This window comes from Coregonus clupeaformis, chromosome 8 (genome assembly GCF_020615455.1).
Source record: "Coregonus clupeaformis isolate EN_2021a chromosome 8, ASM2061545v1, whole genome shotgun sequence".
Classification (NCBI taxonomy): Eukaryota; Metazoa; Chordata; class Actinopteri; order Salmoniformes; family Salmonidae; genus Coregonus; species Coregonus clupeaformis.
Genome location: NC_059199.1, coordinates 16,345,518 through 16,358,447, shown reverse-complemented (window position 1 = coordinate 16,358,447; position 12,930 = coordinate 16,345,518). Strand labels below are relative to the sequence as shown.

The 12,930-nt window shown below is 41.1% G+C and overlaps 1 protein-coding gene across 1 annotated transcript; it reads right to left on the bottom strand.

The window, feature by feature from the left end:
• Positions 1 to 2,191: 2,191 nt before the first annotated feature.
• LOC121559972 (CD48 antigen-like) lies at positions 2,192 to 6,530 on the bottom strand. Its single transcript, XM_045222222.1, has 7 exons — positions 6,458 to 6,530; positions 4,125 to 4,430; positions 3,616 to 3,885; positions 3,307 to 3,426; positions 3,035 to 3,090; positions 2,873 to 2,950; positions 2,192 to 2,738 (listed from the first exon to the last, which is right to left on the bottom strand). Exons 1-7 carry the CDS (start codon positions 6,528 to 6,530, stop codon positions 2,664 to 2,666), a joined length of 978 nt encoding a protein of 325 aa, XP_045078157.1. The 3' UTR covers positions 2,192 to 2,663.
• Between the last annotated feature and the right edge of the window lie 6,400 nt (positions 6,531 to 12,930).

Sequence of the window (12,930 nt, the reverse complement as noted above, 5' to 3'; positions counted from 1 at the left end):
TATTTCAATTTGTCTGTTTATGTGATGTGCCTCAGGGTTATTGTTCATGTAATGTATCGTGTTTTTGTGTGTGTGTGTGTGTTTTGTGTTTGTGTGTTGTGTGGTTTGTGTGTGTGTACATCAGTGGCAGAGCTAAGCGGAATTTATTACCACTGACCAGAGATGGAAAGAGTTTCAAAGCTGTAACTGGGTAACTGAATTTCCAGGTTAAAGTGTAGAGTTTCATTTTGCTTCAAATCATTACATTTGTTGTTGTAGAGTGTAGAGTGAGACACTCTACGTGAAGAAACAAGGTAAACATCTGGGGTTTCTTATCGCCCATCAGGACACAATATAGAAACTAACATGGTCATTGGTCACATAGCAACAACATAACCCCTCAGTCTACTGGGTCTGCCCTCTTATTCCTTCCTCTCTCTATGTCATCATATTAGTACAGACATGGACCACTTCTGTATGGGTTCATATCAGTAGAAGTCCAATCTGTATGTGTTTTACAGAAGACTGACAGCACTATGGTGCATAGAGATTTTGTTAATGGGGCTTTGACCGAATTAGAAAGGTACAGATGCTTAAAGAGAAACAGAAAAAAATAGAATCTGATGTCATGTTCATCTTTACACAACTTCCTCTTACTGTAAAATAAATGGACACATCAACACTGTGGTGTTTCTGTGGGTGGAAGAGAGAACTATTGTATATATCTGAGGAAGGAATTTTGTGGATAATAACATATTTGTGCAAAAAGTGAAGTAAATATTGCATATACCATACCTGGTCATGTTGACATGTTCAGTCCAATCTTTAATGTCACTAGGAGAGGTGTCAAAGGTTTGACTTCATGGCATATTTATCATTTGGTTTATGTTGTAGCTATTTGGAGGTCAACTGCATGTAGATGTTCTTGAGTTACAACACAAACAAGGTAGGTCTGTCAACTGTTCAAAGTAATAACCCAAGAAAGTAGTGATCACAGTGATAGATTGAATGTAAAAGAGAAATTAATAAGTGAACTACAGAATTTGTATGCTGAAAGAACATTGTCATTCTTCTCTCTGAAAAGGACGTAAATCCCTGCACACCTTTTCATGTGTACTTATCATCCCAACAACTAGGTTTTTGTATATGACTACAACCATTCTCTATTTGTCTCTCTCTGATCACAGAGGGAAAAGACAGCTTCACACAGTGCCTTCCTTCACAAACACACACTGCTAAAGACGAAGACAGCAAACCATGACCACTCAACTATGACAAACAAGTGTCCTAATGTAATGTTCCTCAGCCTTTTAATTTCATACACTGCGCTCTAGAAAAAATCAAACTTAACCAACTGATTAATTAGCGTTATTATGCAAGTTGAGTGGACTTAAAAAGGACAAGAATTTGAGCCAATGTGTTAGTGTCTTCAATCAACAAACTCTGCTTGAAGTCAGTTGTATTTGAATAAGCTTGTTGAGTAAAATTACAAATTCCTGTTTGCTGAAAACAACTCAAAACCACGCCAATCATTATCATGATCATTATTCCAGCATGCTCTCTTACAGGTTGATTTTCAGAATGGTTTGTTTCAATACCTGTGTATTTGCATGCACTTTAGAAAAATGTATGTTATCTGTGTTTGTGTAGCATAAGATTAATCAACCAATCAAACTAATCAATCTTCCCTACCGCAACATTCATTCTGAATGCAGGTTGCATGTGATTAAAAGTTCAAATTGTTGGATATCCTAACTCTGGCTGGATTCCAATAGGAATTACACATCACATTCCAAGCCAGCATAATGTGACTTGCAGGCTTGATGTGGCCTGTAAACCAGGAGTTTCAGACCAGTGTGTTAGGGTGTAACTAGGCCCTCAAAGGCTTTATGATATATGTAATGTGTTGTCATAATGAGTTTAATTTTAAAGATAACATATTCACTTAGACACTCACTTGGTGAAGGCTACAGTACTGAAAACCATTCAATACAACAACCATGTCTCTGTGGCTAACAAATACAGTCATGGGAGGTATCTACAATTCACTCTAAATACAAGGCACTCAGGGTATGCAAAAAGGTAGAATAATTTTTTTATTCTGTGAACAGCATTTTTTATTTTTTTTTATTAACTGAATTCCATCTGGATATTGGGACAGACATGCATGCCATTTTGGACATGCGGACAAATCAAATAAGACTAACAACAATCCACACGCAACCAAGGCTCTCCAGCATATACTCTGTGATTACAACCTCATTGATGCCTGGCAAGCACTTAATCCTAATGCAAAAGAGTATACTTTCTACTCACAGGCATAAATCATTCTCACAAATCAATGTCATACTATTATCTACAACTCTTCTCTTTAATCAAGAAAATAGAAATTCGACATATGAGCTTGTTTGATCACCACTCCTACAACTGCATGTTACACATTTCAGAATCTCCTAATTGTAACTAGGGCCTCAAAGAAAGACATAAGGCCTTATGATACACTGTATATATGAGAATCAACAAAGGGAGAAGATTCCAATCATGAAAAAGTAAGCAAATAGTGTAGGTCGTGATGAAATTAACCAGTAACATCTTGGCCTAACTACATACACATGCAAGATGCAGAGGATGCAGAGTGTTCTATATCTATGAAAGGCCCAGCCTTTGACCACATCCTGTTCAGCTCACAGTACTTTCTGGTAGGGAGAGGTGGGGGGCTCTGGGCATCCAAATGCGATCTTGTCATACAGAGTCTGCGGCTACATGTGACAGATAATCAAGAAAAAACTGTTTTAGCATCAAGAAATGTATTGACTATTTTCAAAGTAGACTACCGTACATAGTCTTCCATTCAATCACAGACATTTTAACATTATGACTATTTATATCTTACCTCATTCAATCTTGGGATAGCCAGATCATTGACAGTCTCATAGATGGACATTGGGTTTACCTGACTGTTTGATCTTGTCTGGAATCAAAATACAGCCCATTACAATACAGTACATACAGCTTCCACACATTCAGATACATAATAACGGCAATGCATACTTACATCTTTAATGATTGTGTTGATCATAACATCAGCATATATTGTGTTGACAGTGCTGTCTTTGATAAGAACAAAATATTAACCAATCAGATACCTTTTAAACAGGATATCAACAAACATACCCAGGAATTAATAAACAACACTTCTGAGGGGTCTCACTCTTTTCCCAATTCCTAGCAAATCCACACAAAAAAAATAATATCAGCTGAAGAATAATTCTAGAACCACCTGAAATGTCACTTTAAATGTAGTTAAGGGCCCTAAGCAGTACATACCTGTGTTACGGCGGACCCTGCAGTAGCACACTGCCACAGCTACAGTGAGGATCAGCACCACAGCGCCTCCTACTGATACTCCGACATAGATGTTATACCACACCAGTCCTGTCAAATATTGTACAACACACATGATTAGACTACACAATATGATAAAAACTAAATGGCACTATGTCATATACATCCAATGTAATCACATGTATTATATATTATATTTGGATAAGAGCGTCTGCTAAATGACGTAAATGTAAATAAGCATAGAAGCACGCTGAAAAGTGTATGGAAGGGATTATTATGATATCTAGGTACCTGGTGTGGTTGTGTCATTACTACACTTTACTGTTGCAAAGGCAGATTTCCAGCTGACTAGGTTGGAGGCATTGCATGTTACAATGATGTCTCTCTCTGCAGGAGAGAGAGAGAGGTGAATCTGCTGGGCGTCTGCGTACATCTCATTGTCTCTCTCCCAGGTGTATGTAAGGTTGGAGTAGCAGGACACGTTGCACACCAGCCGCACCGTACAGGAGTGGTTGGCTAATAGCGTGATGTCTGTCTGGATCACCACCTTGGATATAGGCTCTGAGAGAGAGAGAGAGAGAGAGAGAGAGAGAGAGAGAGAGAGAGAGAGAGAGAGAGAGAGAGAGAGAGAGAGAGAGAGAGAGAGAGAGAGAGAGAGAGAGAGAGAGAGAGAGAGAGAGAGAGAGTTGTAATCAGTCATCAACAAGATGTTACCAGAGTGTAAGACAAAGGATGGAATATGTCATCAACACTATAGTCATAGAAAAGTAAACTATGTAAAGAAGGTGATGGCTTCCTACCGTGAACCTGCAGAGTGACAGCCTTACTGGGAATCTGCTTGTCTGTTTCAGTAATAACTAGATATTCCCCTGAGTCTTGCAGAGTCAGTTTCCTAATTGTTAAACTGAAGTCTTTGGCATTCATTTCTAGTCTCCCCTTGAACTGGGATCCATGGAAATATAAACCTTCTGAGTTGAATTCTGCAATATCCTTTTCGCTATACCTCCACATAATTAGGGTGACATTCTGCCCCTCTAAGCCTGCAGGCATCTCCACAGAGTCCCCTACTGTCTTGTGGAATGACAGGTATGAAGAAACACCCACACCTGAAACACAAAAATTGACATTGGCATTCTGACATCAATCAATGGTTACACTTACTGCTGTGTAATTATTAATGTAAGTATGGTGTAGCAAGTATTGCAATTACTCATTGTTACAATGTAATACTTGTTACAGTGTGCCTACATGACTAATTACACAATAATACTCTACAATGCAAAGTGTTACCTAATCAATAATAGATAATAATGGATTGGATTTATATAGAGCATTTCCAGGTTTCATTTATACTGTACGTGGCACTTTACATATTTGCACTTTATATCTTTAAGTAACTGAGTGTGTGGGTCCATCTTTACTTTATTAAAGTCCGCTCCTCGCCCACATTCAGCAGAACAGTATGAGATGACAGGAAAAGAGAATTGGGGGTGGATCTGATAACTCCTCCTCAGCTCACAAATACAAATCCCACTGTGTTTACTGAGTAATTATTCCCCAGAAATGCATCATATACTGCATGGGCAACATTATAAATACATGTCAGTCTGAAGTGATGTTTTATAAACCCTTACACAAAAAAACATCAGTCATGAATTAAGAAATAAATACAGTTACAGTTAATTGAAGAATTTATGGCAGAACTGCAGTTATCCTAGTCATGCAATGTATCTTATTATGTAATACAAACAATAATTACATACAGTCCCATATCACCTTAAATGTAATGAATGACATGCATCTAGCACAGGGTCATAAGATCTCTTGCGTTCTAGAAGCACTGCAGAATCAATACATCATGATATGTTGCTGAATATAGGTATTATGTAGGTGTTATCACACAGTAATAAAGCAAACGTTTCGAGATATCCAACCAATCACTGATGACTAGGCATTCTACAGTCAACACACCATGCAAAGACCAACAATGAATTTAGAGAAAGCTAACGGTTTTCCAAACTTTATCATACCATCAAACACATGCACATGAGAGGTATTCTACCCTCTTGGTTTCACATTAGACTAAGGAGACCATTGAAAAGACCCTAAGCAGCCAACTGACTAAAGTCAGTAAGTGGTTATCCATTTAGGCAGACAGAATGTATCCTGTTTGGTTCCGAAAACAAAGTGAGAAACTCTTCCAACTTCTCGGTCCAGTGTAGTGGTGAAGGAAAAATGCTATGTTACATACATTGGGATGTGAACTGGACCATCACATGACATGCAAACTTATGGCTCTGAAGGCCATTGGAAAGGTTCACTGCAGGACAAAGTTCCTGGCAAGGTAGCCAAGTTCCTGTATACAGAGACTATGATGACCCTGGCAACATCTCTGATACGGTGCCACTATGACTATGCTTCTATCTCATGGTTCAGTGGCATAACAAAGAATCTGAAGGACAAACTTCAAATGGACCAAAACAAACTAATGAGAATTATACTCAAGCTCAGCCATTGGGACGCACGTTGGTCCTAATCATTTCAGGGAACTGAACTGGCTTCCAGTTAATCTCCTGGTGGTGCAGATTAAACTGTTGATGGTTTTTAAAATGATACATGACCTTGCCCCCAGTTACCTTTCTGGTTATTTTAATTTCATTAGAGACTCTCATAGTCATCACACCAGAGCCAGTGTTGCCAGTATGAGACTGCTGCTCTATAGGAGCATGGCTGGAAAAAGCTATTTCCTTAACACTGGTGCAGAGGAATGGAATGGTGTGCCAAACCATATAAAATCCATCAATATACGCTAGGGAGTTTTAAGATAAACCCTAAGAAATAGTTTATGGGCAAAATGCTTTAAAACTGCACAACAAAGTATAATTGTTTCAATGAACGTTACTTGGTAATCTATTTTATTCCTTTTACGGTTTCCTCCATATTGATGAGATGTATTTTAGGTGTTTTTTGCTTTCATGTTATCTTGTGTATATTTTTGTTTTCATGTATTTTCTTGAGGTCCACAATGGGGATACATTTTAAAAACTTTTTTGTGTCATCCTCGGCGATGGTTGTATTGTTGTTGTATTGTGTTTAAAATGTTCAAATGAATAAAAATTGTCACAAAACTTACCATAGTGGAGGTTGGAGAGTAGGAGAAGGAGTATTCCCTGTTTGGAGAAGCAGGAGAAGGAACCACCAGACATCTCTTTAAGGCGTTGTATGACTGTTTCCTCTGGCTTTATGTCCTTATCTATCACTGTCACTGGTAGCAAGCAGTTGACTAACCAAAACACACAGAGAAGAAAGAGTAGTGTTGTGTCGAGAAAACGTTGCTAATTATGCTGTGTGATCAAGGAGAACCGCTGACGCTGTATTTTCATCATAAAGGTTTATTCATAACAAAGGGTTACAGCGTCGATTTACAGATACCTGCAGATACCTGGAGAATAATCGCCCCATCTCAAATATGATTATTTTGTCTTCTTTTGTCTTAACTGTGATATATATCCTATGTAATCTGATATGGGTGTTTTCCCTACAGACCAATCACCTGTCTCCACACAACAGACTTCCTCTGTTCTATGGGGTGTCCCCATAAAACTACTCCCCAGATGCTCCCTCTAAGCTGAATAAACCTCCTCTCAGGTTCCATTTGAATACATTAGCAAAGTCATAATTCCTCAGATACTACAGTAGAGAAAGAGCAGAGACTTCCTTTTGATGAGGGCTGCTGTTCTATAAAAAAATACTGTATGTTAGTTGAAAAGGAAGTCACATTCTATAGTTGTTCTCTGAAAATAACCCTTCACTCAGTTTGAGAGTTAGACGATGAGGTGTGGGTGTGTTTGGGGTCTGTCACTGTGCTGACCAGTCTGGTGGGGGTGGTTTTGGAACGTGTGTTTCCTAGCTGATGCTGGTTGTGTTGTTAATGGTCATGGTGTTTCACAGACACCGGTAGCTTTGTTACTTTATGAGCAGACCACTCAAAGTTGCAGAGAAAGATAGAGGGGAGGGGTCGGGGAGGAGAGAGAGAAGAGAAAGAAAGAGAAAGAGAGAGAGAGAGAGAGAGAGAGAGAGAGGAGAGAGGGAGAGAGAGCGAGCGAGAGGGGGTTATAGAGAGAGAGGCCAGAGAGAGAGAAAATATCATAACAGTGTGTGTGCATTTTCATCTAGGCTTCATATGTCTGGAGAAGTGTTTGTATGACTTATTCAGCATGGTCATAGGACAGTGTGGCTGAGGGATATGAAACACCTGCCAACCTTTTCAGAAGGTATTGGGTCCAAGGTTTCTGACAAAGGCCCCACTTCTACGTTTCAGGTAACATCTTTTGGTGATGTCATTTCCAGTTTCTGTTTCTCAGGAGCAGTGACAATGACATGGCTGCTGGCTGTCTGCCTGACCACATAGACATAAACACATAGACACAGAAACCCCCTAACTGGAACAGTGACCTTCCAGACCATGCAGGGATACTGAAAATAGTCATACACCACTAACGTAATTATTCGGCATGACCTATCTTTAGGATGAGGAGGCAATATGGGAGAACTGGTAATCATGCATCCGTAGGTTACTACCTGGAATTCAACACAGTAATTCAAATATTCAATATTGTTTCCATGTAAATACCAGACCCTGGCCCATGAGTCTGAGCTTTGCTTACTTGGAAGACCCCTTTGCCATCATAGACTTGCATGTCCACATTTCAATATTAAAAGGATGTGATACACAGTACCAGTACTGACCAGCTCCTCAGAACTCCTGCAGACAGGATATCAAATCATATCAAATCAAATTGTATTTGTCACATTACATTTTACATTTTAGTCATTTAGAAGGCGCTCTTATCCAGAGCGACTTACAGTTAGTGAGTGCATACATTTTCACATGCGCAAATACAACAGGTGTAGACCTTACTGTGAAATGCTTACTTACAAGCCCTTAACCAATAATGCAGTTCAAAATATAGAGTTAAGAAAATATTTACTAAATAAACTAAAGTAAAAAATTAAGTAACACAAGAAAATTATATAACAATAACGAGGCTATATACAGGGGGTACTGGTACCGAGACAATGTGCGGGGGTACAGGTTAGTCAAGATAATTTGTACATGTAGGTAGGGGTAAAGTGAACATGCATAAATGATAAACAGCGAGTAGCAGCAGTGTAAAAATAAAGGGGGTGGGGGGGGGGTCAATGTAAACAGTCCAGGTGGCCATTTGATTAATTGTTCAGCGGTCTTATGGCTTGGGGGTAGAAGCTGTTAAGGAGCCTTTTGGACCTAGACTTGGCGTTCTGGTACCGCTTGCCGTGCAGTAGCAGAGAGAACAGTCAATTACTTGGATGACTGGAGTATTTGAAAATTCTTTGGGCCTTCCTCTGACACCGCCTAGTATATAGGTCCTGGATGGCAGGAAGGTTGGCCCCAGTGATGTACTGGGCCGTACGCACTACCATCTGTAATGCCTTACGGTTAGATGCCAAGCAGTTGCCATACCAGGTGGTGATGCAACCGGTCAGGATGCTCTCGATGGTGCAGCTGTAGAACCTTTTGAGGATCTGGGGACCCCTGCCAAATCTTTTCAGTCTCCTGAGGGGGAAAAGGTGTTGTCGTGCCCTCTTCACGACTGTCTTGGTGTGTTTGGACCATGATAGTTTGTTGGTGATGTGGACACCAATGACCTTGAAACTCTCGACCCACTCCACTACAGCCCCGTCGATGCTAATGGGGGCCTGTTCGGCCCTCCTTTTCCTACATTCCACGATGAGCTCCTTTGTCTTGCTCACATTGAGGGAGAGGTTGTTGTCCTGGCACCACACTGCCAGGTCTCTGACCTCCTGCCTATAGGCTGTCTCATTGTTGTCTGTGATCAGGCCTACCACTGTTGTGTCGTCAGCAAACTTAATGATGGTGTTGGAGTCGTGCTTGGCCACGCAGTCGTGGGTGAACAAGGAGTACAGGAGAGGACTAATCATTTATGAAGGTTACCTTCGCTTTCTTGGGCACAGGGACTATGGTGGTCTGTTTGAATATGACATCATAAAACTGAGAAGGCACACTCTTCCCCAAAAAGTCATTCTGAAAATCTCAATGGGTCTTCCACTGATGGGGTACGGCATTTTTACTTTAACTCACACATTAAAGAGCCTAAGATCTATATTAGGCTGAAAGGAAGTTTGACCAAAGCAGGTTATATGGAAAAGTTGATGATGATGACAATATCCATTTACTGTAAGAAAGCACTCATGCCATCTGGTGGATAAAAAATAGTTTATTAAAAAAGCACAATACAAAGATATTGTAAAAGTACAGCTCATTAGAAGAAAATGTGAATAATACCTATAATATTTTGGAAATTCATATACAAATATGTTATTGTATCATCTGAATGACAGATATACAGTGGGGGAAAAAAGTATTTAGTCAGCCACCAATTGTGCAAGTTCTCCCACTTAAAAAGATGAGAGAGGCCTGTAATTTTCATCATAGGTACACGTCAACTATGACAGACAAATTGAGAGAAAAAAATAAAGAAAATCACATTGTAGGATTTTTAATGAATTTATTTGCAAATTATGGTGGAAAATAAGTATTTGGTCACCTACAAACAAGCAAGATTTCTGGCTCTCACAGACCTGTAACTTCTTCTTTAACATTTTACATTTCAGTCATTTAGCAGACGCTCTTATCCAGAGCGACTTACAGTTAGCACATACATTATTTTATCGAACCCACAACCCTGGCGTTGCAAACGCCATGCTCTACCAACTGAGCTACATCCCCTGCCGGCCATTCCCTCCCCTACCCTGGACGACGCTGGGCCAATTGTGCGCCGACCCATGGGTCTCCCGGTCGCGGCCGGCTACGACAGAGCCTGGATTCAAACCAGGATCTCTAGTGGCACAGCTAGCACTGCGATGCAGTGCCTTAGACCACTGCGCCACTCGGGAGACTTAAGAGTTAAGACTTTAAGAGGCTCCTCTGTCCTCCACTCGTTACCTGTATTAATGGCACCTGTTTGAACTTGTTATCAGTATAAAAGACACCTGTCCACAACCTCAAGCAGTCACACTCCAAACTCCACTATGGCCAAGACCAAAGAGCTGTCAAAGGACACCAGAAACAAAATTGTAGACCTGCACCAGGCTGGGAAGACTGAATCTGCAATAGGTAAGCAGCTTGGTTTGAAGAAATCAACTGTGGGAGCAATTATTAGGAAATGGAAGACATACAAGACCACTGATAATCTCCCTCGATCTGGGGCTCCACGCAAGATCTCACCCCGTGGGGTCAAAATGATCACAAGAGCGGTGAGCAAAAATCCCAGAACCACACGGGGGGACCTAGTGAATGACCTGCAGAGAGCTGGGACTAAAGTAACAAAGCCTACCATCAGTAACACACTACGCTGCCAGGGACTCAAATCCTGCAGTGCCAGACGTGTCCCCCTGATTAAGCCAGTACATGTCCAGGCCCGTCTGAAGTTTGCTAGAGTGCATTTGAATGATCCAGAAGAGGATTGGGAGAATGTCATATGGTCAGTTGAAACCAAAATACAACTTTTTGGTAAAAACTCAACTCGTCGTGTTTGGAGGACAAAGAATGCTGAGTTGCATCCAAAGAACACCATACCTACTGTGAAGCATGGGGGTGGAAACATTATGCTTTGTGGCTGTTTTTCTGCAAAGGGACCAGGACGACTGATCCGTGTAAAGGAAAGAATGAATGGGGCCATGTATCGTGAGATTTTGAGTGAAAACCTCCTTCCATCAGCAAGGGCATTGAAGATGAAACGTGGCTGGGTCTTTCAGCATGACAATGATCCCAAACACACTGCCCGGGCAACGAAGGAGTGGCTTCGTAAGAAGCATTTAAAGGTCCTGGAGTGGCCTAGCCAGTCTCCAGATCTCAACCCCATAGACAATCTTTGGAGGGAGTTGAAAGTCTGTGTTGCCAAAAGGATCTGGAGAAGGTCTGTATGGAGAAAATCACATTGTATGATTTTTAAGTAATTAATTTGCATTTTATTGCATGACATAAGTATTTGATCACCTACCAACCATTAAGAATTCCGGCTCTCACAGACCTGTTCGCTTTTCTTTAAGAAGCACTCCTGTTCTCCACTTATTACCTGTATTAACTCTACCTGTTTGAACTCGTTACCCGTATAAAAGACACCTGTCCACACACTCAATCAAACAGACTCCAACCTCTCCACAATGGCCAAGACCAGAAAGCTGTGTAAGGACATCAGGGATAAAATTGTAGACCGGCACAAGGCTGGGATGGGATACAGGACAATAGGCAAGCAGCTTGGTGAGAAGGCAACAACTTTTGGCGCAATTATTCGAAAATGGAAGATGTTCAAGATGACGGTCAATAACCCTCGGTCTGGGGCTCCATGCAAGATCTCACCTCGTGGGGCATCAATGATCATGAGGAAGGTGAGGGATCAGACCAGAACTACACGGCAGGACCTGGTCAATGACCTGAACAGAGCTGGGACCACAGTCTCAAAGAAAACCATTAGTAACACACTACACCGTCATGGATTAAAATCCTGCAGCGCATGCAAGGTCCCCCTGCTCAAGCCAGCGCATGTCCAGGCCCATCTGAAGTTTGCCAATGACCATCTGGATGATCCAGAGGAGGAATGGGAGAAGGTCATGTGGTCTGATGAGACAAAAATATACCTTTTTGGTCTAAACTCCACTCGCCGTGTTTGGAGGAAGAAGAAGGATGAGTACAACCCCAAGAACACCATCCCAACCGTGAAGCATGGAGGTGGAAACATCATTCTTTGGGGATGCTTTTCTGCAAAGGGGACAGGACGACTGCACCATATTGAGGGGAGGATGGATGGGGCCATGTATCGCGAGATCTTGACCAACAACCTCCTTCCCTCAGTAAGAGCATTGAAGATGGGTCATGGCTTGGTCTTCCAGCATGACAATGACCCGAAACACACAGCCAGGGCAACTAAGGAGTGGCTCCGTAAGAAGCATCTCAAGGTCCTGGAGTGACCTAGCCAGTCTCCAGACCTGAACCCAATAGAAAATCTTTGGAGGGAGCTGAAAGTCCGTATTGCCCAGCGACAGCCCCGAAACCTGAAGGATCTGGAGAAGGTCTGTATGGAGGAGTTGGCCAAAATCCCTGCTGCAGTGTGTGCAAACCTGGTCAAGACCTACAGGAAACGTATGATCTCTGTAATTGCAAACAAATGTTTCTGTACCAAATATTAAGTTCTGCTTTTCTGATGTATCAAATACTTATGTCATGCAATACAATGCAAATTAATTACTTAAAAATCATACAATGTGATTTTCTGGATTTTTGTTTTAGATTCCGTCTCTCACAGTTGAAGTGTACCTATGATAAAAATTACAGACCTCTACATGCTTTGTAAGTAGGAAAACCTGCAAAATCGGCAGTGTATCAAATACTTGTTCTCCCCACTGTATGTCATGCAATAAAATGCAAATTAATTACTTAAAAATCATACAATATGATTTTCTGGATTTTTGTATTAGATTCCGTCTCTCACAGTTGAAGTGTACCTATGATAAAAATTACAGACCTCTACGTGCTTTGTAAGTAGG